This window comes from Equus asinus, chromosome 20 (genome assembly GCF_041296235.1).
Source record: "Equus asinus isolate D_3611 breed Donkey chromosome 20, EquAss-T2T_v2, whole genome shotgun sequence".
NCBI classification, from domain to species: Eukaryota; Metazoa; Chordata; class Mammalia; order Perissodactyla; family Equidae; genus Equus; species Equus asinus.
Genome location: NC_091809.1, coordinates 58,668,727 through 58,696,490, shown reverse-complemented (window position 1 = coordinate 58,696,490; position 27,764 = coordinate 58,668,727). Strand labels below are relative to the sequence as shown.

The 27,764-nt window shown below is 40.2% G+C and overlaps 1 protein-coding gene across 2 annotated transcripts in view; it reads right to left on the bottom strand.

Annotated features, from left to right (window-relative positions):
* Positions 1–27,764, bottom strand: part of PDGFD (platelet derived growth factor D) — a 214,802-nt gene that overhangs the window by 54,602 nt on the left and 132,436 nt on the right. The window contains exons 2-3 of one of the 2 annotated variants that reach the window (XM_014860027.3): positions 21,374–21,560; positions 18,183–18,363 (exon numbers count right to left, since the gene is read on the bottom strand). In XM_014860027.3, the coding sequence (XP_014715513.2) occupies positions 18,183–18,363; positions 21,374–21,560 (368 nt within the window). Of the gene's footprint in view, positions 1–18,182; positions 18,364–21,373; positions 21,579–27,764 lie in introns of both variants that reach the window. The other variant, XM_014860026.3, reaches the window with a different exon arrangement.

Genomic DNA, 27,764 nt, shown 5'->3' with positions numbered 1-27,764 from the left:
AGTGGCATCACACATACAGAGGAAGATTGGCACAGATGTTAGCTCAGGGACAATCTTCCTCAAGTAAAAAGAGGAAGACCGGCAACAGAGGTTAGCTCAGGGCCAATCTTCCTCAACAATAACAACAACAAAAATTAGCAGTCAATATCCCAGCCACATGGCATCAGGTAATAGGATTTCGAAGCTCAGTTTTGTGAAAACTCAACAAAAGGTATTGATAGGCTAATGCACAGCCTCCCTGAGAAGAGGCACCCTATACCTGCTTATTGAGAATGTGCTACTGATAGATTCACGTCTAATTCTATAAGCCAATGACGGGAGGTGGAGTGAGATGGTGCAAACATTAACACACATTAATACACATATAGTGAGAAAAACATTTACCTAGAAGTCCACCATCTAACAGGATAAATGTGGGTACACTTCCATTTTGTGGTCTACAGTGTTCTCAACTCCAAGATGGGGATGTTGTATGGATAACTCTAAGGGTTGCTTTCAGTTTTTGTCTATCTAGCTCCCATGAACTGGCCAAGATCAAAAGAAACTTTTGTGAAAGTCTGGCAATAACAATTCGTTCATTTGACCAATATATATACTGTGTCTGTCATCTATGTGCAAGGAGCTTTGCCAGGGGTTAGGCATACAGACATCAATAATATAGCATCTTCGCTTTCATGAAATTTTAGGGTTAGACTAAGGTGTAAACAAGTGTCATAAACTGTTACAAGTGCATAGTAGAAAAATGCAAGTGTGGTGTGCACAGGATGAAGCGGCCACTTCTAACTGGGAGTGACTCTTGGAAAGGAGTTTTAAAAGATCAGAAGTAGGTGATAATCCTGCACATCTACTATGTGCCAGCCTCTGTTCCAGGACATATTGTCTCTGGTCTTGACAAGGACTCTGCGACTCACTCTTTCCACTTGAACTACAGGAAAACTCAGGCTTGGAGAGCTGAAAAGACCTCACTGATGGTCCTACACTGAGTAAGTGGCGGAGTCTGGATTCAAATTCCAGAGCCTTTATGGAGTCTCCTCTAAGCAAAGGAAGCACGAATTAACTTGCAGAGCCTGTGAACATGCCACACCTATTCCTGGAAATCTATCATGCTCAGTGTGGCTGGACAGGGTGAGAGACGGGCCAGGGTCAAGGATGAAGCTAAGGAGTGGTAGAGATACACACCACAAAATGCTCTGTTGCCATGCTGGGGTTTGGATTTTATCACAGATAATGGGGAGCCACAACACAGAAAAGTGGTTTTGAGAAGAGAGATAGTGGATTTGTTTGGATTTGAGCCTTAGAAAGCTCTTTAGGCTGCTGTGGGGAAGTGGGGTTCAATGACAATCCTATCGGCAGAGAAACCAGGGAAGAAAGAGATTCTTGGGTATCGCCCAGGGAGGAGATTATGGTGGTCATACCCAGACCAACAGAAAAACAGAGATAAAAAGGGCTCATAGAGAAAAAATATTAAGGAGTCAGGGAAGTAAAAAGGGAGTTGCTCATTAATGACGAAAAATCTTAGCACTTTTCCAAATGGAAAGAGAAAAGACCATGCCTATATATACCCTCATTCCCAACGTTTTACTGTCCAAAGCATACCAGGATGGAATGGGGACTAAAAGCGGTAAGACATCAGAGTTCTGTGAAGTGGTGCTCCCCTCTCCTGATGTACTGCCACCTCCAGCAACGGAGCGAATTCTGTCCGCTTCTAAGAGTGACCAAATAGCACTTTTCTGCACTTATTTCACAATCCACGTTCCATCCTAACTGACAATATTAAGCATTGTTTTATTTTTCTTTAAAAGCTAAGGCTAGGTCTCCAGAATCCCCCAGGGTATCAAGCTACAGCAGGTTCTCTATGATTATTTGTTGAACCAGCCACTCCAAACCCCTCTTGGTATAGTAGTTTAGTTATAGTTATATATTTATAGTTGTAGTATACAAGTATATATAGACAAATCAAATAACATATGTATTACTTTGTCCTATTTGGATTCAAATATACCAAATATGTCTAGAAACAAACCTTAGTGGCAGTCCTTCATCTATAAAGAGTGGGAGGGCCCATTATCACTTGTTATATATTTGAGGATAATGGAATATATTGCATATAGAGGTTTTTCTTTTCTTTACATGGTTGCTGAGACCAGCCATCCAAATAAGATGAGGCAGTAGTCATCCAAATTGAAGTGTGTTGAGAAGCAGAGTTCATAGAAATTAAAGCAGAGGTTACAGAATTATTAAAACAGGGGAAGAGAAGAGAAGAGAATAGAATGCGCTGAAAGCAGACTCATAGCAGCCACAGCAGAGGAGAGGATGGGGAGCTGGGAATGCCGCTGGTTCCATCAGGCACCAGCATCACAAGAAGTGTCATTCTCATTGCTGACAGCTGAGCAAACACTGTCACGTGTGCTTTCTCTGTCTAAGCACAAAGTTTTCTTTTTAATTAATGAAATTGAAGGAATTTTCTCTTAACTGAAGGACAGAACAGTGGTGTCTTCAAAATGAAATCTGGTTTACTGCGAGAAGAAAATGGGCAATGTACGTGGATGGTGTTTATAAGGCAATGGAGCTGCTTTGTTTTCTTTTTTTCAGTGGCCACTTTGCAAAATAGTATTCATGTTTTGATAGTACTGTCTCCTAACGCCACCACCCAGAAAATTAACTCATGGAAGATGTGAACTAAAATGCTGTTTGATTTGAAGGGAGTGTGGAATTAAGAGAACTAATTAAGAGGTCTCTTTTTATGCAGCTTAAATATATTTACATTGATGAAAAGTGTGAATTCAATGATAGAAACCTTAGCCTACTGAGTTTTTTGATGGAATTAAGAAGCACGCTCAGTAGTTTGTTACAATATTTCAAAACTATGTGGGGCATTTAGATTTTACAAAGTGCTTTCCCATATCTCATCTCATTTAATCCTACTATGTGTTTGGTACATAATAGGTATTTTAGAAATGTTCACAGTCGTTCCAGAAGCTTACTGAAAAAAACATTAATTCATTCAGAAACATTTACTAAGTAACTATCACATGCCCCTCCACTAACTGATAGAGTCAGGCAATAGACACAATACAATTAAGGCTTGTCATTGTCTTTGAGGTGTTCCTAGTCTAGTGACACCTCAACAAGAAATGTCAACACACAACATGAGCTCCGTAAAATGCTATGGTGAGCTCTGCTATCGAAGCAGTGAAATGAGTAACAAACATGAAGTGGGGGACAGTATCGTTAGAAAACAGTATGAATTCTGCAGCTCTGCTTTATAAATTAAGAATTCTTATCAAAGAAAATAGTTCTTAACAAGGACAGTGCAGCACATCAGAATCAGCTGGGGAGCTTTTTAAAATAAAGTTTTGCAGGCCCTTTCGCCAAAATTCTGCTTCAGTAAGTTTGGGATAAGTTCTGGGCACCTACAGTGAAAAAAAAAATCCTAAAATGGTTCTAATGCAAACACTTGATTAAGATTCATTTTCTTGGAGCTGTGATGCTTTGTGCTGTCTAAATTATACTCTATGGTTTAAGCCTGAAATGCCTTTGGCTGATTTTCCTCCTTTTAGCTTTAGGATTTATCACTTTAAAATGCAAATACCTTGGGATGGGTAAGGCTTTAAGCTGTTATCAGTCAGTGACTCATTTTGTTCCCTCTGCTTGGATTGAAAGGTTCCCCACCTCTTATTTGGGTCAGCTACTGGCTTCCTCTGTGAATCATTTCCTGACCACCTCTCCTTCCCTCAGACACAATGACTTTCTCTCTTCTCCCCTCCCACACCTCTCAGGTTGTATCTCAGTTACTGCTTATCACAAGTCCTCTTAACTTCACTGTCTCGAGGGCAGTTTTCCCACCTTATCTGTATTTCTAGGACCTAGCTGGGAAGCTGACATAGAGACAAGATCCACAAAAATCTATGTAGAATGAATGAGTGACCGAATTAAGTAGAGAATTAATTTACAGCCTGGTCTACATGAAAGATCGGCCAGTCGTTTTAATGTGTGAGGAAAGAACATCTGGGCAGAGGAGGGTAGGGCAGGGTGGGTGAAGGTTGTAGATGATTCCAAGAGGAAATGGGGTGCACGAAAAATTAGCTCTGCTTTGCCATTCTGTCTACAACTGGCCTTAGAAATAATCATTTTATTTTCATGTTGGTTCATAGTATACATTTTCGTTACACAAGGAAAGGTCTTACAAAAGGCAAAGAAGGAAACAGAACCATTTACAGTTGTTTATTCTAACTAATTGTACCATTAAATCAAAATTAGGTATTGGCCTGAAATTTGAATTTAGAGCTCTACTTTTAAAACATGATTTTCCTTCAGAAATGATTTCTTGGTTCAGACTTTGTATTCATATTTATTTTAACAATCAAAAAAACTCTTCTCTGTCAAGTTTATCTTCCATGGCTAAATGAGTTTCCCATTAGTCATCGTATTTCTTTTTGTCTGTTACAGAGATGTTTATTGTAGAGATTAAAATAGGAGGAGGTTTTCTTTTACCCCTTGTGAAAATAGCTGGTTTTAGCATTTCAGGGGAAAAAAAATGCCAGTAGATCACCTTGACTACTTGTAATCTTGAACAGCTATACATTTTGGAGACCTGGCTAGCCTTTGAGTCAAAGGAATATTTTAAGGGCTGGTTGCACTGTGTTTTGTAGACTTAGATGAGGAATGAATGTCTTTCTACAGCAGTGACATCAAGGAACTTTTCAAATCCAAACATACATATTAAAACTTTATTTCAAGACATTTTCATGAACAGTTCAAAAGGAGGAAGGGACCGTACACCTAATGTAGCACAGCCGAATAGAGGTATAAGAGTTTTTGGCTTGCTGTCCTCCCAAATCTGTCTCAGGCTGTGGATTTTTCCAGCTGGAACTGGAATCAAACTGCACAACTGCTCGGAGGCCTGACATTACAGTAAGTTTATGGGTCTGCCCAGTGTTCACCTGGTTCCAAGATGATGTAGACTGACTGTACCCCCTCAAAATTAACATACTGCATCCTAACCCCCAATGTGATGGTATTAGGAGGTGGGGCCTTTGGGAGGCGATTAGATCATGAGGGTGGCGAATTCACGAATGGGATCAGCGCTCTTATAAAAGAGGCCCCAGAGACTTCCCTCGTGCCTTTTGCATTAAGATAATAGCAAAAAGACAACGATCTCTGAGCCAGGAAGTGGACTCTCACCAGACAGTGAATCTGCTAGTGCCTTGAATTTGGACTTCCCAGGCTCCAAAACTCTGAAAAGTGACTTTCTGTTGTTTATAAGCCACTCAGGCTATGCTATACCTCTTAAAGAACCTGGGATATACCTAATTTGATTCTAACCCTCCAAAGACATTTTAATGGGAATAGTAAGAGTAATAGTTCCATCTGTTGTACACAGAACGTGTATCAAACCTATTTATTTTAAAGGTAATCCTCAACCAGCCCTATGATGCAGGTGGGTCCTTCCCATTTTACAAATGAAGAAACAGCAGCTTGGATAGTTTGTTATGTGTCCCAGGCCTGATAGATAATACATAGATTTGACCTTGAGTGTTTCTTACTCATATATCCTCTATCCTGTACAGAAAATCTCAAAAAATTCAAATCAGTGACTTTGGAGTGTCTTAAAAACCTGGAAAGCTCTTGAGGCCTCAGCGAAGACCCCATGGAGTGAGAGACTATCAGAACCCCAAACATCTTTTTACAATTATTAAGAAGCCCCGAGTCTTTCAAGGCTGCCGACAGTCTTCATGAGGAAGGGCAGCTCAGCAGCTGCATCAACAGAGGACTGCTGAGTGTGCCATGATGTCAAAATTACACAGTCTGATATAAGAACTGCTGAGGTCAGGCTGTTACTGATGCAATTACACACTCTTTAGGATGCAAACATACTGGAGACAGACTTTAGAATCAGAATGCCTGGTTATGTGCTTCAGCTCCATTCCACAGTTCCCCTGACAATTGACCCCTACTATGGCCCCCACACCTCTATCCTCACCCCTAAGCCAAGCCTCACCCCACCTCCTCCAATGCCAGTGAATCCTGACGCAAAACAGCTAAGGTCCATCAGTATGTTGGTATAATTGTAACATTAGAGTGAAAGGGAGCAAGACTTTTGGTCCTAAGTCTAGAAAAACATAGGCAATGGGCTGTTAGTATATTTTCTCTTTATACATCATTGGGGATTGCTTTCATTGCTTTTCCTCCAAATTATCAGATGCATCATATGTACTCAATGAATGCTTGTTGGTTCAGCTCCAATATTTTGAGACCTACTTTGTACAATGCCCTGTGATAGACCCTGCAGGAGTAAGCCACTCTCTACCCGCAAGGAGTTTTCACTCTAAGAGAGACAGTGATACATGTACATAGGTTTTTATGGATTAAAAAAGATACTAGAGGGGCCGGCCCAGTGGCGCAGCAGTTAAGTTTGCACCTTCTGCCTCTGTGGCCCGGGGTTTGCCAGTTTGGATCCCAGGTGTAGACCTCCATACTGCTTGGCAAGCCATGCTGTGGCAGGAGTCCCACATATAAAACAGAGGAAGATGGGTAGGGTTGTTAGCTCAGGGCCAGTCTTCCTCAGCAAAAAAAGAGGCGGATTGGTAGCAGATGTTAGCTCAGGGCTAATCTTCCTCAAAAAGTAAAAAAAATAAATATAAATAAAAATTATTAAAAAAAACTACTGCAAAGAAAGATCCCAAAATATTCATAGTGGTTATATTTGAGTGACAGAAACTACGGGTATTTTTTTCTTTTTTACTTTTCTATATATTTTCAAAAGTATCTGGGATATCTGTACAGTATTTTTCCTTTGAGAAACCTTAACGTTGATAAAGAACTGCAATTTGGGTGCCTGACTGAGGGAAAGAGTATACAGTCATGTGCTGCATAAAGATGCTTTGGTCACTGATGGACCACATATATGATAGTGGTCCCATAAGACTGGCACCATATAGTCTAGGTATGTAATAGGCTAGACCGTCTAGGTTTGTGTAAGTACACTCTATGATGTTTGCGTAATAACAAAATTGATGCATTTCTCAGAACATATTCCTGTCGTCACATGACGCATGACTGTAAGTGGCTGAGGAGGTACGGAGAAGTAGTATGTTTGACCTGAATATGTCTTTGACAGATAGAGGAAGGCTTGGATCCTTGAGAAAATATATATAGGAAAATTAACTGCCAGGGATTAGGGGTGGAGAATCATGAGGTAGCTGGGCCATCACAGCATAATGCTGTTTGTCTGGACTGACGAATATGTATAGGGAGAAGGGAGAATTGAAGCTAGAATGTTAGGTTGGGATCAGAACATGGAAGGCTCTCAGTGTCACAGGGAGGTGTCTGGACATTACTCCATACGAAATTGGAAGTCATTTACAGGTTTTCAGCTGGAAAATGATTTGATCACACCTCTACTTTAGCTGGCAACCATGCACAGGACAGACTGAAGATAGGGGAGACAGGAGGTAGGGAGACCAATCAGGAAGCGATTAGCAGGGCCCAGCCAAGAAGCGATGATTACTTGATTATTTATTCATGTAGCTCTCTTTTTCAGAGGTAGCTCCATGCTTTTCAATCTCTCTTTTTGATTTTTTTTTTTGCCTGTCTGGCTCTGATTTTCAATTGCAAAATAAGGGAAGAGTCACTTTGAATCTGTAGCTCAATTTTCTCACAGGTGAAAGAAGCAATGTTGAACGGAGGTCAGCCTTAATCTGTCACATTCTCACTGATAAAGGGAACATTAAGAACAGTTACTTTCAAGGCTAGATGAGTCTTGTCTCTATGATTGATTTCTAATTCCTTCGTTCACCTGGGAGAGGAGACTGAAGTTTCCCTAAAGTTCCTGGGATCTTCGACTTCCCAGTCAGAATGGCTGATCCTTATCGAAATGGAGCATGTCAGCTAGCTCTCCGCAGAACCAGAGGTGGGTAGGATTGAGTTCTCAGGGACTGTTACCAAAGAGGACTGATTAAAAAACAAAAGCATAAAAATTACTGTGGGCTTGGACTCTTCCTGGGCACACAGCCCTCTGATTGCTCTTTTGAAGGGGGAAATCCTTCTCTCCACATTCCTGCCTCAGCTCATAAATACGGAGACATCAACAAACATTTTTGGTCTCTTTCTCTATGAATTTCTTTTCTTCATCACTTCTTCCATCTTCCTTCCCTTACTCTACTCTTATCCCTTTTCCCCATTTCTCTCTTGGGCTGCCTGCTTCTCTTGGACACCAATCATTAGTAAGGGTCTGGACTCAACCACTTCCTCAGTCCATCCACTAAGCACAGCTGGGCTTGGAGTCGGCTGTCCTCAACAACTCTCCTGCCTGTTTGTGACTACTGTGACCAGACCTGTGATCTTCCATGCAGTGAGAGGGATGGGTAGGTGCACCCCTAGCCTATTTCATGGACCTCATATCCCTCAAAAGAACCCTTGGGTCTGAATTTGCATCACACCAGTGTCATACCTACACTTTGGCTTTGGCTCCCAGCCAAGTTCCGTACTCTAGTTGTATAAGACAGTCCTGAGCTTTGGCATTTCTTGATGACCGTTTGACTCCTTGATCTCTTTTCTACTGGCTAGAATAAAGAAAGGATAGTGGGCCAGCCCTGTGGCCGAGTGGTTAAGTTCCTGTGCTCTGCTTCAGTGGCCCAGGGTTTCGCTGGTTCGGTCCTGGGTGTGGACCTAGCACATCAAGCCATGCTGAGGCGGTGTCCCACATGCCACAACTAGAAGGACCCATGACTAGACCACACAACTATGTACTGGGGGGCTTTGGAGAGAAAAAAAAAGATTGGCAACAGATGTTAGCTCAGGGCCAACGACTAGACCACACAACTATGTACTGGGGGGCTTTGGAGAGAAAAAAAAAGAAGATTGGCAACAGATGTTAGCTCAGGGCCAATCCTTAAAAAAAAAAAAAAGAAAGGATGGTAGTGGTTACCACCCTTAACCTGCAACACTTTGAGCTGCCTCATCAGGATATTCTGAAATGCCTTGCTTTTCTTGCCTTTGTGTCTTTATATAGGCAACACTCTCTTCCCAGGGTGCTCTTTCCTTCCTGACTCTGTCCAATGAAGGGAAGCAGAAAATGCTACCCCCAAAATATGCCACTTTGGCTTGAGGATTATTTTGAGCTGAAGGCAACTGAGAAGAAGCAGATGCAGGAAAAGCTCTCCGTCCTCTCCCACCTGCCTAGAAGCAGATAAATGGGTAAAGGTGCCCCACCTCCCCTCGACCAGGAAAGACAGAAGTCAAATCACCACAAATAACTTGAGACCCTTATCAGCCCAGAAACAGCACCAAAAAAACTACATAACAAACTTTGCTAACTAGTCTTTAGGCTCCATTAGTTCCCCCATATATTTACCTTCCCACAGTTTGCTGCCCTAGAAACTCAAAGTACTTTCCCCTTGTTTTGCCAATTCTCTAAAAATTTATCGTTCTTTTCTTAAGATATTATATAAGCCCAAGTTCTAACCACCCCTTTCAGTTACTCATCAGTGAGTGCTCCCAGGTGTATGCGAGATGCATACGTTAATAAACTTCTGTTCATTTTTTCTCTTGTTAATCTATCTTTTGTCAGTTTAATTTGCAGGGTTCCAGACAGAGAACTTAGGAGGGTAGAGGGAAAAATAACTTTTTTCTTCCTTTATGTAGCAATCTCCACCTTTGCGAGGTTAAGTGTCTCTCTTCCTTGTGTGGCCAGAATATTCCATACACATTTTATCACTGCAATTGACAGAGTTTTATAATTTTGTGCCTTCTCCCTCCCAGAGCTATCATTTTCTTATTATTATCCACAGTTAGTTCTCAGAAATATCTGTTGAATTTACAAGTGAACATTAGGTAGAGATATTTTTTACTGAGGTTCTTCATAGCTTCTTAAGAAAGAATGAATGCTCCGTTTTAGGCCTATCTTTAATAAGTAAGTCATTTTCTAATACAATCAAATAGCGTTTTCCTTCTTCATTTTTCTCATCTTTTTCATCTACCAAAATATTAGTACACAAAGAGTACAGTTATAGAGAGAAAGTTATTTATAAAGAAGCCCAGTCATTTAAAATCACTACATCTTTCTGGTTCTCAAGGATAAAAGTTTACTTGTAGCATGTCCATTTAATTATATAATTAAATATTAGATAAACAGGATACGGGACTGTCCAAGTGTCATTAAACAACATCCCTCTCAAAGCTGGAAATGTGTTTACTCAGCACGCGGGGAGTCATCTGCTCATGTGATTAGCACATGGGGTTTATGAGGAAAATTAATTACAGTAGTAAAGTATTATTTCAAACACTGCTGTGTTGGAAAGGACTAGTCCACATGGAAGGAAACATTCCAAAATTCAGATAACATGCAGACACAATATGTGTGGGGCTTTAAACTGCATCTAAAGGCTCATAGGACATCATGAATGAGAATCAGGGGGCTCCCTGAAATTTTATGCACAACTTTATTTATTTTTCTTGTATTTCAAGAAAAATGTATTTAAAATTTTTTATTGCAGCAATATTGAATTATAACATTATATAGCTTTCAGATGTACGTCATAATATATTTCGAATTCTGTGTAGACTACATCATGTTCACCACCCAAAAACTAATTACAGTCGATCACCTCACATGTGAGCCTAATCACCTCTTTTGCTCTCCCCCCTCCCCTCTTCCCCTATGGTAACCACCAATCCAATCTCTGTTGCTATGTGTGTGTTTGTCATTGTTTTTGTCTTCTCTTTATGAGTGAGATCATACAGTATTTGACTTTCTCCCTCTGACTTATTTCACTTCGCATAATACCCTCAAGGTCTATCCATGTTGTCCACAAATGGCCGGATTCCATCATTTCTTATGGCTGAGTAGTATTCCGTTGTGTATATATATATATAACATCTTCTTTATCTATTCGTCCCTTGATGGGCAGCTAGGTTGCTTCCAAGTCTTGGCTATTGTGAATAATGCTGCAATGAACATAGGGGTGCAAGTATCTTTATGCATTTGTATTTTCAAGTTCTTTGGATAAATACCCAGCAGTGGAATAGCTAGATCATATGGTAGATATATTCTTAATTTTCTGAGGATACTCCATACTACTTTCCATAGTGGCTATGCACAATTTTAGATATATTTATTTTTCTTTGGAGGGGGTCCACAGTTTTTGTATGTCATGGATAGCACTTATGTGTGAGCTTTGTGACCATAGGAAAATTTATAACCTCTCTGTGTTTACTGTCTCAATTTGCAAAGTTACTTAACATGTGTTTATTGCCTCATTTATAAAATTGGCCCAGGCACTAGATCTCTAAGAGGTTACAGCTCTAAATTCTGTATTTTTCTTAGACCAGGCTTCAATGCAATGCATGGTTGAGTAGCAGCAGACTGACTATTTACAACATGCCAGGCACTGCATTGAACATTTCAGATACATTGCCTTATACGATGAACACTTACAGTAATCCAAAGTGTTAGATGCTATTATTAATTTTTATTATTATTTTATAATGTATTAATTATTATCATCATCATCATCAAGACTGTCCCCACTAAACTGTATGTTCTATGAGGGCAGGAACTTTGTCTTTTTTGTTCACTGGTCTATATCCAGCATTTATTATAGTGCATGACACATAACAGGCATTCAATAAAACATCTGTTGAATAATGCATTAAACAAATGCATGACTAGCAGATATGCCTTGAATTAGGCAGGACCAAATAATATTATCAGGGGATTTCACTCCACCTCACTTTCTTGTCTCCTCCTGCTCCTTTAATCTTTCTTTTACCTACATGTTCCTCTTCTCCTCCTCACCCCCACCTCCTGCAAGAACCCAACATCTTCTTTATTCCCCTCACCTACCACCATTTGCTTCTAGACCAACCATACCCTTCGTCAAATTATCGTCTTCTTGGGATTATATTAAATTTGCTCTTCATTCTCTCATGAACTCTATTAAAATTCTTATTATGGATTCAGATTTTAGGAAAGCAATCTGATTAAAGTAAGCGATTCACTCAACCTTCCTAAAGAAATCCGTGGTTCATCAAAATGCTCCCCGTAATTGGTGAAATTTTAGAACATTTGCAAAATTTTAAATAAGAACACTTATCTATCCTTACCTATAAAATGCTGCAACACTGAGACTCTGTCCTTAAGAATGTATGTTTCAACCAACATCCATTGAAGCTCGCAGTCTTGCCAACTTAGCAGCCTACTGCAACAATATTTCCTGAGGGTTTTGGAGCACGCATTGCCTCTCTTGCTCTGCTCTCCTCCTGTTGGACCCTGACCATGCCCCAGGTTTTCCTTCTACCCCACACTTTGTTTGATATTTTGTCGATACTTTCTTGGTATCTGGCTTTAGCTGACCCTACGGTTTTAGAAACTTACCCTAAGTACTGAAAGACTTGAGAAATATCCAAAATAGGATGAGCTGAGATGACTCGCTCTTGACTGAGCGAGGAGTTGGCTACTGTTTTACTTTCCTCTCTTATGTTTGCTTCCTTCCAGGAGCCTGAATCCCAAGACACCAGAGAATTGCTACGGTCAAAGGAAAGATGTCTTCTCTTTTTTGTTTCAGGGTCTTAGCGTCTGCTGTTCTTTTTGCTTAAAGCACTCTGCTCCCATAGCTTCACATGGGTACCTGATTCTAATCTTCCAGGTCTCAGTTCAAATTTTGCATGCACAGATCTTCCTTGACACTCTAGCTAGAGTGGGCCCTTTCCCACTCACTCTCCATCACACTACTCTCTTTTATTTTCTTTCTAGCTCTTACTGAACTTCAAATCATTCACGTTTCTATATATGTACTTACCCTCCTATTTACCTAGGTGGTTATTGTCCGTTTCCTCCCACTATTATGTGACTTCCTGAGGGCAAAGGCTCTGCCTGTCTTTCTCACTGTATCTCCAGGGTCCTGGACTGTGTCTGGTTTGGCTCACAGTATTATTGCCTTTAATAAACAATATCACAGCTCTTATAGCTTCCAAACCTCCAGTAGGACATATCTGAAAGGAAGAAACTGAGGTACACAGAATCCACTGAGAGGGATCACAGCCTCACCTTGACTGTCTTTGGCTCTATATACAGTCTTGGCTGAGGTGGCCAGAACACCAGTGGATGTTCAGAACATTCAACAATTTGTGTGTGTGTGTGTGAGGAAGATTTGCCCTGAGCTAACATCTGTGCCAACCTTCCTCTGTTTTATGTGGGATGCCACCACAGCATGGCTTGATGAACAGTGCTAGGTCTATGCCCAAACCTGTGAACCTGGGGCTGCCAAAGCAGAGCACATGAACTTAACCACTACGCCACAGGGCCGGCCCCTCAACAATTTTTATCTGACTATGCAAATAAAAATGGAATTTCCACACATTTTATAGAGAAAGCAAATGGGGTCCTTTACTCTCTACCTTTGTTTGAGAATTCAGCTTAGGGAAATGAGGATAATTCCCCATCATCATTTTGTTTTTGTTCCATCAACTGGTAAGTTGTAGGTGAGCAAAATTAGAATCTGCAAAAGTTATTATAATTGAGAATTTTATCTTGTTCAACTTCTTGGTTCTATTCCTCCTTTTTCGTCTCCTTCTCCTCTTCTTTTTTCCATCTTCTTCCTTTTCTTATTCTATTTTAAATAATTATTTGTAATGCAAAACCGTAATTCATGTAGAGTTTTAATCTCAATGGAAATCTTAACTGCACAACTGAGCTAATTTCAAACTGCAGAGATACGCAGTTAAGTAACTGGTCTGATAAAATAGCTTTTTTTATTTTAGAGATTTTATAATGGGTATTAGCAAATTTCAACTTATAAAATAAACTAGAGTTTGTTAATAAAACAAGGAAGCTTTCAAATAACTTATTTTTTATTTTTGAATTAAAAGACAATGTACCTTATATGGAACATGTGCACAGACACACACACGAATAAAAGTTTTTGTTTGTTATAATGTAAAATAAAATATTTCTACCTTGGATGAAGGAAGTGAATTATGGTCAGAGGAGTGTACACCTGTGCACATGCACACACTGACAACTGGGATGTTTGTACAGGACTGCCAGCTTCCCTTGTCACCTGATATGTTAATAATTACATCAGTGATAATGATAACAAAAAGAGCATCAGATATTTGAGTAGTTAATAAGTTCTAGGCAGAGTGGTTTACAAAAGTTATCTACTTTAATCCTCACAACTACTCAATGTCAGGCAGTATTACAATTTTACAAACAAAAAAACTGAGCTTTTAGCCGGTACGGAGCAGAGCTGAAATTCATACCCAGGCCTGCTGACTTCTCTGCATACCACCCACTGGAGCCCTGTAATTGGACACCTTTCCAATAATCTACTTAATGGTTTTCCAAAAACGATTCTTAACAATTCATCCATTCATTCCCCAACAAAATAGATGTGAGGTGGGAGAGCCTGATTTATTTAAACAATCACGTCTTGCTAACAAGTGTTTGATAACATTACCCATTCTGCTTAATTATGCCCTCTGAAGGTACCTGCTCTCCTCAGAGGAGTGAAATCAGGAAAGAAGGATGAGCAGGAGAGCAAACAAATGAAATTAGGCAGTTCTTCTTAAAATTCCTATTTTATCAGGAAACAGTCAATTCAACAAGATCACTAAATAGCCATGTATCACGCACTGTGAAGAATACGCGGAGCAATAAGATACTCGTAGCACCCTGAATAGTTTACTACTATTGTTAAAAACAAGACAACAGACACAAAATGGAGTCACTTACACTAAGCACCACATCACCAAACTGAGATGAAACTTAATTACAGTTTTGGGTCTCCCAGAAACAGAATCTTAAACCAGTCAATTAGGAATCACCTGATTAGAACTAGTGTGATCTGCTTGATCAACCCCTGCCATCCTCTAAAAGAAAGTAACCTTGCAATAACCAATCTGCTTTTCTGCCTAGTATAACTTCCTTATTCCTGCTCTCTTCTACCTATAAAAGTCCTTCATTTTGTACAGCTCCTCGGAACTCCCTTCTATCTGCTAGATTGGATGCTGCCCCATTCATGAATTGTTGAATAAAGCCAATAAGATCTTTAAAATTTACTCAGCTGAAATTTGTTTCTTATCGCCATTTATCTGGAAGAGACAGATATAGACACAACTAGTCATGGTAAAGGTAGGATCATTAGCACCATTATTTATTGGTAAAGGTAGGATCATTAGCACCATTATTTATTGACCACTTACTATATCCTAGCATGGTGCTAAGTATTTGTTATCATTTTAAAATCTTACATCAACTCCAATGAATATACCCATTTTATAGATGTAAAAGCAAAGGGTAAGAGACTTGTTTAATATTGCTGGTGCAATATTAACTGGGGAAACCTCCTTCAATGCAAAGTGAGCTTTACAGTAAAGCTCCGGTCCTATGTGGCTAGGCTGCCTTGCCCTAGGAGAGACTGTGACAGGTGCTATAAAGAAGGTAGAAGAATGAATTCCAAGCACATCAAATAAAATTGTAATATAAGAATCACTCCTAACCAAAAATAAGTGATCTTGATGTTATCCATTCACACTTTGCTGGAGTGAAAAATTGACTAAAAATGTACACTGGACTTGGTGTTCCAAAAGCGTTATGCCCAGGGACCATGCAGAATTGATTCCAGCCTAGTGGGCTCTTGTGGTTCTGGGCACTTACTCCTTACAGCCTCAGGGGAAGTCCTTGTATACTTGGAGAGTGGCTGAGGTAGGAAGAGGAGAGATGTTCCATGGAAGGCAGAGAGGTAGGATGGTAGAGGTGGGAAGGGAAGCGGTTGTGACCCATCCAAATAGCTACTTTCCATTTTCCAAGAGCACTTTGACTACTCAGGGACCAGTGTAAGGCTCAAATTTCCCCGGCGTCTACCATTCCTTGAAGGAGGGGCTGCAAAATAGCTGCCTCCAACCCCTAGGGGTTTTGTGAGCCTGTATGCATTTTAAAAATCATTATTTAAACACACTTAAAGAGGGCTTGCCATTTTTATCCTCCTCTCACCCTACTGATTTATAACTGCCCAACTTAGAGTTTAAGGCCAGTCACTGCAGCACTTGAATTTATAAACTCGGCTTTAAAGTCTCTCCAAGTAAAATTTAAACACAAATAAAATGATCTTCCCAATACATGGTCAAGATAAGTGATCTTCTAGCCTGGTTGAGCAAGAATCAAATGGAAGAGTTTTACCAAAAAGCCACACAGATGTAGAGTCTATACACACCTGAAGGTTAAGTTCATTCTACCTCTTGGAATTCAGCCACCAATGCACTTTGGCCCTAGTTGATCCTATTTAGTGCCAGAAGCCGAAGCTTATTAGGAGGGGAAAGAGAGACTGGAGCTATTCCCAACAAACACAGACCAAGAGACCAGTAGGGAAATACACAAAAACGTTCTAACTATCACCATTTCTAAAAAACACAATTGAAAGTATGGTGGAGGTGAAGGAGTAAGTGAGTGGAGTGATGCCAGTTTACATCCAAACTCCAATACCCTACTTTACATCGGCTAGGAAATGAGCGATGGGCGTGCCCCATAACCCAAAACACCATAAACAGGAGTATTCATTCTTCCCCAAATCCATACCTGTACTGCCTTTTTTTAAAAAAGCAGTTATTTTGCCTTAAAGACACTGTATTAGAGTTAGGGTGTTTCTAACTGACTTATGGACCATTCAACTTATTCATAACCAAAGCTTCATAAGAAGTATATACATTAGTATTAACAGTGCTTGATATTTTAAGGGAAAAAAGTGATCCTTCACTAAGCCTAACCATCACCATTTGAACATGCCAAGCCTGCTTTGCCCGTGAACAATTGAGAACAGGTACATCACTGAACACATTAAAAGGCAAAGAAATGTAGAAATCAAAGGTTCACACTTCAATTTTTAATGCTGCACAGGATTACATGAGTTTGCAATAATGTAAATCATGCTTGATGGATTATTTTCAAATTAAAAGTGGAACCAGTATCACCACATGCTATTTTTTCATTTACAATCTTCTGATGTAGAATTCATTGTGTTTAATAACTCACCATAATGAAAAAAAAACACATCAGATTAAATAAGCAAGGTTTTTCCTACTCTAAATTGTAAGAGGGAAAAAAACACAAATTGACTCCACTTATACTATTGTGTTCTATTTTGGCCTTCACACTTTGAAAAGGGATAGAGACAAACTGAACAAGTGTGAAAAATGTTGCTGGGAGAACAAAAAGCAATATGCTAAGAACAGCTGAAGGATTCAGAAATACTTAAGATGATATATAGGTAAAATTATCCCAGTGCCTCCCTGGGCTTAACCTATAGTGCCCAGTACTTCTGTCTTACTACTACTCCTCATTCTCAGGTGTTATTGCTTTTTAATTGTTTATCATCTCCACCAGACTATAAGCTCAGGAGGTCAAGAACTCTGTCTTGCTTGCCCTTGTATGGACTATACCTATCACAGTGTCTGACAATGGACAGGAACTTTTCATATTGTTTTGTTAATGACCGATTGATTAAACAAGTGATTGTGTGTGACCCAACAACAGAGTTAACCACAACGTAGATTTTGGCTCAATAAGAGGTTGAACATTTTGTAACAGTCAGAACCATTTAAAGTTGGAAATGGCTCCTAAGGCATTTAAGTAGAGGTGAGACCACAAATAAGCATGGGTGCAGTAAACAAGAATCAAACTCTTGGGTCCTGAATTGCAATTTCCCATCTTTAAGATGCTTGGCAACCCTGAGGCTCTATGATTAGAACATAGACCCTTCCCAAATTTGGGTCTTAATTTAAACTGAAATCATCAGGACTCTGTTCTGTGATTGGAATTCCATAGACAAATTTTTGAACCAAAGACGTTCAACTCCCATATAACCTCCGATTCAGCTGAATGTTTCTGACTCCAGTTGAATCAAAGGTAATGTGGCATCTGCTTTACTATAAATTATTTTACTTCTTCTATTTACTATGCTTTCTTTCAAAATGTGTGGGCCCAAGGGTTGACTTAATAGGTCCAAAATGGTATTCCTTACTAAAGAAGACTTTAACATTTTGGCCATAGGCAGGAACAAAGAATATCATAGGGAATTGATAAAGTTCACTCACCCTCACACCACTGTAATTCATCATAGAAAACGATCTCTATACTTCAAGAAACCAGTGTCTGCTTTTAATCATAGGGTGGTTAAGCTACTTACCACAAAAGAATAATAAATCTTGAATCCAGGTTTAGCCACAAAGTAGTCATCAGACTTGAATGTTATTTTAATTTGGTTTGTTCTTGATGTTATCCTTGGAGGAACCTCCTTGTGTCCACACCATCGTCCTCTAATAATGGTACTGGTTTCAGATATATCTTCAACTTCCACAAAATCATACCTAGTATCAATTTGACATAAATAAACAAATTTTGATTAAAGTAGACTTTGAAATTCATACTTTCACTGAGAAATTAAAACTAATATATGTGATTTCTCATGACCTACCATCTGAAAAGAAAATGATAACCTACAGAAATTTTAAAAGGAAAGTTAGTTTTCGGATTAAGTTTTCCAAAGTCAAACTGCAACAATCTGCTCTGAGAGAACTCTTATACACATATAGCCATGAAGGTTCCCAAATTATCAACAATCAAAATGGGCTAATTTCTGAGCATCTGGCTTAAAAGGTTTTCCTAGAAAAACTAATAACTATAATCTATTGTTTTAGGAGATATGGCTCTAATTATATGCCCAAATATTTACTATGTAACGTTTTTCAAACAAATTCCTACTTTGAATTAATTTACCACATTCAATGCTTCCTTAACAAAGGAAATAATCTATATCTATACAGTATATAGAATCAGCATTCTCATTCCAGAAAATAATAGTAAAATAAAATAAATCTCTATCTTCTCTTTTCAGAAACTGTCTTTCGGAAGGATCATATCATAAACTTTGCTATTTATCATGATGGAAAGCAAATGGCTTTGGTAAGCAATGTGTGCTAACCAATATTGGAAATATCTGGGTTGTTTAAACCAGGGTGTGAATGAGCTTAAGACCATAGGTTCACCTTTGGCATTGGTCAGAGAAACATAGAATCCTAGGATTAGGGAAGACAGGAAAAGTCTCTTTAGATATTCCATATAACCATTTGATCCTCAAGGTCCCTCCATAGCATCCCACCTTTCCATCACATAGTAGGACATCTTCAGTGACAGACTTGACAGCTTCCAGGGATTATTTACTCTATTTTCAGATACCCAAAATCTTGGAACATTCTACTTGATGAGCTGAACCCTTTGCCTTTCAGTTCTGGGCGTCAGTGTCTCACTCCTCTTCTCTACTTTTCCCCAAATGACTCCAGATGCTAAAGTCACAATGCAAATGATGAACATTCAGGGTGAACAGTGGCAGAAATCTCATATCCATCTTATACTTTTCTGTCGTGATTGCCAAAAGGAATCAGCATGAGAAACACCATGTCTGAATATGAAGAAAATCCAATATGGCTTTCCTGGTTTTACCCATGCACCTCAGAGCTTTTGCTGGATTGGGTAAGCTAATCTAAGGAGTTAGTGAACCTAATGATATTGTGACTAAATTTTGTTGACAGTGATTTATGAGGCCTGCATGTCTTCCCTTGCCTCAGTTTCCTTAGGAGCGAAATAAGAAGCTTTATACAATTTTACCAGCTGAATATCTCTTCGGTGCTTTGTAAATTAATTACTTAATGTTCACATGGTGTTCAGAAGGTGAAAAGTACTAACCATATTACAATGTAAACGTCAAGGAGGCCTTGGAACAGATGGTAGGAAATCAATTTCATTTCATTTTATATATAATATATGTAAATCATATTTACTACACAAGGCATGAGTATACCTGAAACTTTGTTAATAATACAATAGGTCACTTTCATTTTTGAAAAATACAGCATCAGTGTAATTTTTATGCTGGATCTGAAGTCAAGAAGGCACCATTTTGGTTCTCAGGGAAGGTTCTGAGGCAAGTCTCTTATCTGTTTCTTTCTCTTCCTCCTTTCCCCTTTTTCACCTCCTACTCTTCCATCTCCCCTCATAAATTTTGAGGAGCAGATAGATTCGAGGAAGGGTCTGGAAAGGAAACCATGCTAACTTCCTCTTCTATTTTCAAGGCCAGGATGCAGAAAGGGCTGGCTCACCACCAGGATCAAACTCCTGCTCCGTAGTGGCGACCCGGCTTCCCTTGCATGTCATCACCTTTAACAATCTTTTAATAGTGTTTCGGTTCTTCTTTTCCACCATCTATTTTTTTCCAGCACAGAAAATTAGTTCTCCCTTTCAAGGTTGAAAAGACACAAGATCCGCTCTAGTTTTTCTCTTTGTAAATATTAACTGGCTCTTCCTGCATGTAATTGTCTCTGCTTTCTGGCATACATTACCCTCTATGGTCCCAGAAAGTAATAGTCATTGCTGTTATTCTTGAAAAAACAGCAACATAATAAAAGCTGTCAGCATAATAAACATGCAACAAAGGACAGCCAAATTTGAGGCATCTTCTTTTTTATTATTCAAAGAAAAATAAACCTGCTGAAAGGATTTAGCAGTTCAGTAGTTCATTGGCAATGCAGAACAAGCACATGCAGTAAAGACAGAAAGAAAAAAAATCCTCCCCAAATCTTATACATGCTAATTATAAGTGAATAAGATGTCCTGAGCAGACAATTCAAAGAACAACAGCCAGGACTTTCTCTGATAACTATGCTAAGAGGGGAGATTTTCAGGCATAGCTTTCACTTTCTACTGCTGACCCAGAAACTACAGGAAACAGACCATCTGAGGAGCACGTGGACCCTGGGGTTGCCTTCTCTTCCTTCTTACACATATCTGAAACCTCAAAACTGGGATTACAGGGTGAGGCCCTGAATGGTCCTTGCATCCTCCTCTCCCAGTGCTGGGGGAAGTCATTACTATATACCAGTTACAGGAGGCCGGGGCAGCTCCTGGAACAGAGCAGCGGGGGGAGGGTACACTCCCTAAGCCCATGGCAGGCTTGGACCAGAGCCACATGAAGGGCAGGTGACCTGGGATATTGGATGCATCTACCTGTTCACAAGAGCTGCTCTACGCCTGGTCAAGGTAGAGGCCTTCAGACCCCCGCCTTCCCTGGGGGTCATGCAGTCTGGCTCTGACGGTCACGGAAGTGAGTTTCTGAGTTGTGCCGGGTTATCATGCCCTCTGCAGCAGCAGTCTATGCTGCAATTTATTTTGCCTGCTAGGACTGACATGAAGGCTCTTTGAAGAAGAGTGGCCCATCTTGGGTAGGTCCAAAGAGCCCAAAAGGGAAGCGTGATGTGATGCTTTAAACTCATCTTTTTTCCACACTGGAATTGCACTCTAAAATGGGGTTTTCTTCCCACTTACCTACAGATATCATTTTCTGCTTCCTCTAATCCAAACTGATTATCAAAGGCCAGCTGTATCCTTGTTTTCTCCTGGGAATGGAGCCGCCACGTCAGAAGCAGGTTCCTGGGGTAGCTGTTCGGGAAGCGGGGACTCTGCACATGGCCGTTTCCTGTCACCTGGATGGTTTCATCTCTTCGGTACAAGTCTGTGAGGTGATTGCTCTCTGTTAGTAGTCACAACTTGTAGAAATTAGTATGTTGCTCCAATTACAGGAAAGCAAAAAAAGAACAGTTTAAAACACATCACATTTCAAAGCACTTCTTGATTTTGTTTAAAAACAATGGTAGCCTTCTGGCTGAACAACACATATATTTCTATTATTATCCCCCGCCTCCCCAAATTCTTCACAAAGCTAGACTTGATGCCCAATACTTTGTACGTCGGGGCTCTCTCAACATCACTTATTTATTTTTTTTGGCAAGGAAGATTGGCCCTGAGCTAACATCTGTGCCAATCTTCCTTTACCTCGTATGCAGAATGCCACTACAGCATGACTTGATGAATGGTGTGTAGGTCTGCACCTGGGATCTGAACCCGTGAATCCCGGGCCACTGATTCTCAGTGCAGGAACTTAATCACTATGCCACTGGGCCGGCCCCACTCTCTCAACATTATTTTTGACAAGTAAAAATTAACAATTATCTCAGAACACCGATTCATTTCGATTAGAATTAACATAAGCAAATAACTTCAAATAGTTCATCCTTCCTCTTTTCCATGTAATACAAATAAACTTTTTTCTTACACGGACAGTGTAACAGTATATCTTCAGTGATTAGCATAGGAAGTACTTAATAAATATTGTTGAAGGAATGAATGAGTGAGAGAAAAACAAATGAAAAGAATCTAATGGCATTTAATGACCATTTAGTTTATATTCAGTTGACATTTTCCACTGGATTTCTCTATCATGAAAATTATATATTTTTTGCCTTAGTTTTTGGTGCTTAAAATGGGTCCAGGGGCCGGCCTGATGGTGCAGCAGTTAAGTTCAACTACTTTGCTTTGGCAGCCCGGGGTTTGCCGGTTTGGATCCCAGGCATGGAACCATACACCACTTAGGAAGCCATGCTGTGGCAGGTGTCCCACATATAAAAGAGAAGAAGATGGGCACACATGTTAGCTAAGGGCCAATCTTCCTCAGGAAAAAAAATGAAAAAAGAGGAAGACTGGCAGCAGATGTTAGCTCAGAGTTAATCTTCCTCAAAATAAATAAATAAACAAAAACCAAAAATAAATAAATAAAAAATGGGTCCAATTCTCATTCTATTTTCTGTGTGTTTTATAATAAAGAATTTGTCTGGGCTTTGTCCTGGGTTCCTGAGAAGGAACTTCTAAATGCTTAGAATTTCCAAAGTGATGGTAGTGTCTCTGTTATTCATGGTAGGCCCCTGAGCACCCCCCCTGAGTTTATGCTACTGAGGTGATTCACTGTAGACCCCTAAATAGTTTCAGGATGGGGGCTGGCAGAAAGAAAGACCAACCATGTGATTAGAGAGTTAGGGCTTTAAGCCATGTGATATCAGCCTGACTTCCTAACCTCCCTGGAGCTGAGGGGGGTTGGAGATGGAGTCGAATTACTTTGCCAGTTACTTCAATCAATCAATCATGTGTAGAGAATGAAACCCCAATAAAAACTCTGGTCACCCGGGCTTGGGTAAACTTCGTGGTTGGTGATACACATTGTTGTGCTGGGAGGGTGACCCGTCCTGAGGACACTGAAGTTCCATGCTTGGGATCTTCCCAGACTTCACCCTATCTGTCTCTTTATTTGGCTGCTCCTGATTTGCACCCTTTAAGGTAAAATTGTAATTGTAACTACAGTGCTTTCTTCCTTTTTTTTTTTTTTTAAGAATTTTAATTTCTTTTTTCTAAGAATGCTTTTTTCTGGTGAGGAAGATTGGCCCTGAGCTAACATCTGTTGCCAGTCTTCCTCTCTCTTTTTTTTTCTCCCCAAAGCCCCAGTACATAGTTGCATATCCTAGTCGTAGGTCATTCTAATTCCTCTACATGGGACGCTGCCTCAGCATGGCTTGATGAGTGGGCCGCTCAAAGCAGAGTGTGCAAACTGAACCACCATGCCACCAGGCCAGCCCCAATAGTGCTTTCTGGAGTTCTGTGAGTTCTTCTGGCAAATTCTAAAACCTGAGGGGCTTTTGGGGAACCCTCAACTTGTAGCCACTTGGTCAGAAGTGCAGGGAGCCTGGGGACTCCCAAAATTGCAGCTGAGGTCTGACGTGCAGTCTTGGAGGGACTGCGCTCAGCCTGTGACATCTGACCTAACTCTGGGAGTCTGTATGGGAACTGTACTGCACAGTGGAGCCATTTTCATCTCTCCCAATATCCAGAGTTATTTGCATTTTAGATGTTGGCTTTTTAACCCCTGCCATAAGCAAACCTCCAGCCACAGTCTATTTGTGTTCTCCCGCAGAGAGTTTACTTCGAACCCTGTAATTCAGTCTATAATTCTGTGAGCCTGGTCAGGGAGGCCTAAATTGCTGGTGGAAACCACCGAAAAGTTGGGTTGCTGAGGGAGGCTGTGAAAGCTTTCAAAATAAGAGAAGGAGGATGAACAAGGAATCGGCATGTGAAACACAAAAGCTTCTCTCCCTTTTATAAACGTTCTTGTAGGTACGGGAATTTCAACTTTTTAACTCATACAGTGTTTAATGTGCTGCGCTTGCCCAGTTAAACTTTGTGTAGGAGAGAGATTCCTAGGCACAAAGGTAGCTGAGGTTGCTGATGAAGTCCACACTCCCTGCCTCAAGGCTAGACAGTGGCTCTGCAGTCACGTCTGGCCACCTCAGGTGAGCTCAGCAAAACACAATCTCCTAGGGGCCAAAAACATTTTTGCCAGTTTTCCTTCATTCCTCTCTTCTCCTTGATCTTATGCTGAAAATGTAGCCCTAAAAATTACTTGTCTGCTCGTTTTGGCATAATGGGCTTGTAGGAAATGAGCGAAAGCTGTTTTCTAGGGAGAAAGATGTGAGCTATCAGCCAGTCAGTCAACAATCATTCTTTAAGCACAGACTCTAAACATAATGCATTGTGGTATTTTCAACACTTCTATCACTTGAGTTAAATACTTTCACAACTTTTGCCACATTGTCTTACCTCGGGTACTATTATCTATTTAATATTTCTCTAAATTAATATTATTAATCAAAGGTAAATCTATTCTAAAAGAAAACTTTATATCAATAACGTAAATAGCAACTAGATACCATTTGCCATTTTTTATACACCTATTAAATTTTAAAACATCTCATGTTCAGATTCCTCATTTGTAAAATAAGTTTTAAGCACATTTTCTCTTTGGTCTCTTTCAGGGGTAATATTCAGTGGTTTTATTTTATTTTTACTAGTCAAGACGCTAAGTTAGATTTGGCTGCAGTTTAAGAATATTTAAAGAAGAGTGCCTCTCTTTCTGGACCTGAACATCAAAGTTGATGGTTAGCATACACGTGTAAACAATGCACAAAGGACAATTAAGAGCTGAGGGCAAATGCAGTGCTGTCGAGGGACGGCCACAGGGACCGACGTGGTGAACGCGAGGTGTGTGGCTGGGATCATGCTAAGAGGCCTGCCCAGAGCAGAGTCCAAGCGGGCCCTCGTGGGACACATGGGGGGGCTACGGGCTGTAAAGGTAAGCTATGGAAATGTTTGAAAGCCAGGCAAATGTACCTGCACTTGATATAAGTGGAAAGAGGACAGCTCTGGAAAGGGTAAAGGTCTGTTGAAGGAGGATTAGCCTGTTGGTGCTAGGAAAGATGAACTGGGGGTAGGCACCTGCAGTGGGAGTGTCTCCTGGAAGGGAGCAGCTAGAGTAATGAGGTTCTGACTTAGAAGCGCAGGTGGCAGTGAGGCCGCATCAGGGTGAAATCAACAGGAACTTGTAGTTAAGGAAGGAAGGCAAAGGGACGAATCACAGGTAGGAGCAACAAGCTAATCGCAAAGCCAGGGCCCAGTGCGGTAATGTGGGCACACAGGGACACTGGGAAGGGAACGTGTTTGAAGAAACGTAAGCTCGGTTTTGAGGTGCTGATGAGGAATTCAAGTAGAAACTTCAGTAGGCTCTGGGGAAGACAAGGCTAGAGCTGAGTTGGGAGAACAGAACAGATGAGGCTTCATCTTAGAGAGGGAAGAGAGGAAGCCTTGGGACCACTGAGCCCTTTGAAGAAGTATCCTGGGAAGGGAGGCCAAGGTGAAGGGGCAGGCAGACATGAGGGCAAGTGACAAAAGGAATGCCCAGGGAAATCAGAGAAGAGATGGCTGAGAGGGAAGCAGGAGACCCACAGCAGCATGGCGTCCGCATCAAACCGCCCAGGAAAGAGGTGATTTCAAGGACAGAGCAGTAAATAGTGTCCAATGGAGAAGTGAGACTAAGAAAAGATCACAGAATTTGGCAATAACAAAGTCAATGACATCCTTTACAAGTGCACTTGTAGAGATTTCTGTAAATAAAAAAGGGACCTTTTTTTTGAACATCATTAAAGGCTAGATTGTTTTAAACAAACTGATTCTGGTTACAAATGAAATGCCAATTATATTTTTAAGAAAGCTGTGGTAGGGGTGGGTGGGAGAGGTTTCCTTATTATGTCGTTTGATTAAGACAAAACTTCTTTCCAATTTTATAAAGTTACCACAGACCTATGTTGCACTATATTGAACTAGAGGCAAAAAAGAAAAAAAAAAAAATCTCGTTTTCTGATTTATTTTCCCTTCAAAACAAAATACTGACAAAATACACATACACAGAAACCAAATACGAATAACAACAAACACTTTTATGCTCCTTATTTTGTGTGAAGCATTGTTCTAAGCACTTTGTGTGTTTTTTACAGGATCTAAACTCTTTGTATATACGACCTTGTGTGTGTCTGTGTGACTATACATACTTAGAACAACTCGCTGAGATAGATGCTGTTATTATCATCAGTTGACAGATGAAGATTCTGAGGCAGAGAGAGGTCAAATAACTTAGTAAAAAATGGAGTCAGAATACAAACCCAGGCAATCTGCTCCCAGAGGTGAAGCTCTTAACCACTGTGTTCCTTCTTAGTCTGAAATTTGCTACAGGCAATTTTAGACTGCTATCTGTGTAATTCACTTTGACTTTTGAATCACATTGTTTACATATAATTTATAACTTCATGCTGACTCAGGGCTATTCTTAGCACAAGAATGTAATGAATTATAGATAGTACGGAGAGCAATTATAGATACAGAACCTGAGATAACTACCAAGTATTATATACAAAGCCACATTCTTGAACGAAGGCATTTATTTTGGTGTGCCAATAAGAGCTAACATGTATGGAGCAATTATTATGTGGCAGGAACTTCAATAAGTAGCTTAGTACTCTACTTCATTTAATCCTCACAACTCCATGCAATTAGTAACATTCCCACTTCACAAAGGATGCTCAGAGAGTTTAAGAAACTTGTGACCTCACAGAACAAAGCTAGTGGTGGAATTAAGATTTGACCCTAGGCAGTTGATCTTTAGAGCACAAACTCTTAACCAGAGCACTGCACTAGCTGTTAAAATGCAAAAATATGAAATCTATCATTTTTCATAGAGAATAGTTCCTATGTGTGTTTATATGGCAAGAATATAAGTTCTTAGTTTACATTTTAATAGAGAAAGAGTTTCACATCCTTATAAACTGAGTTATGCATTTGACTTTTTTTTTAAAGCCAATTAAAATGAAAAAAAGAAAAACCAAAATGTTACATTCGTCTCTTCTGCCTTCAACCCTTTAAGCAAACTCAGTTCTCCCAAACAAGTATCCCAGGAGCGCAGGAAACTCACTGTAGGCACCACCACTTATCTCTGGGATTCATCTAGAACAACTTTTTTCCTCAAAGTGTGGTCCCTAGACCAGCATCAGTAGCATCACCTGGGAGCTAGTTAGAAATCAAATTATTGGGGACCACCCCAGACCTACTGACGCACAAATGCGGCGGTGGAGCCCAGCACTATCTGTTTATTAGCCCTCCAGTTGATTCTGACTCTCCCTAAAGTTTGAGAACCACTGACCATCTCATTCATTCTACTATTTTGCTTCTCATTCTTGATATCCCTGCTTCCTCTGCCTCCTTGCTTTGACTCCCTACCTCATGTCGGAATTTTCTTCTTACCTCCCTGGCTCATGACCTGTCTTGGACTCAGTTTCCTGTCTCTGACCTTGGAACCTCTTCTAAGAAATCATTTCTGGTACACAATGACCTAGGGTAAGAGCTACCTACTTCGATGCCTTTGACACCAAGCAGCTGGGTCTTACCCCTTATCTACATTTCCCAATTTCAGGAATATCATTCCTGGTCCCAATAGATGTATTTGGTA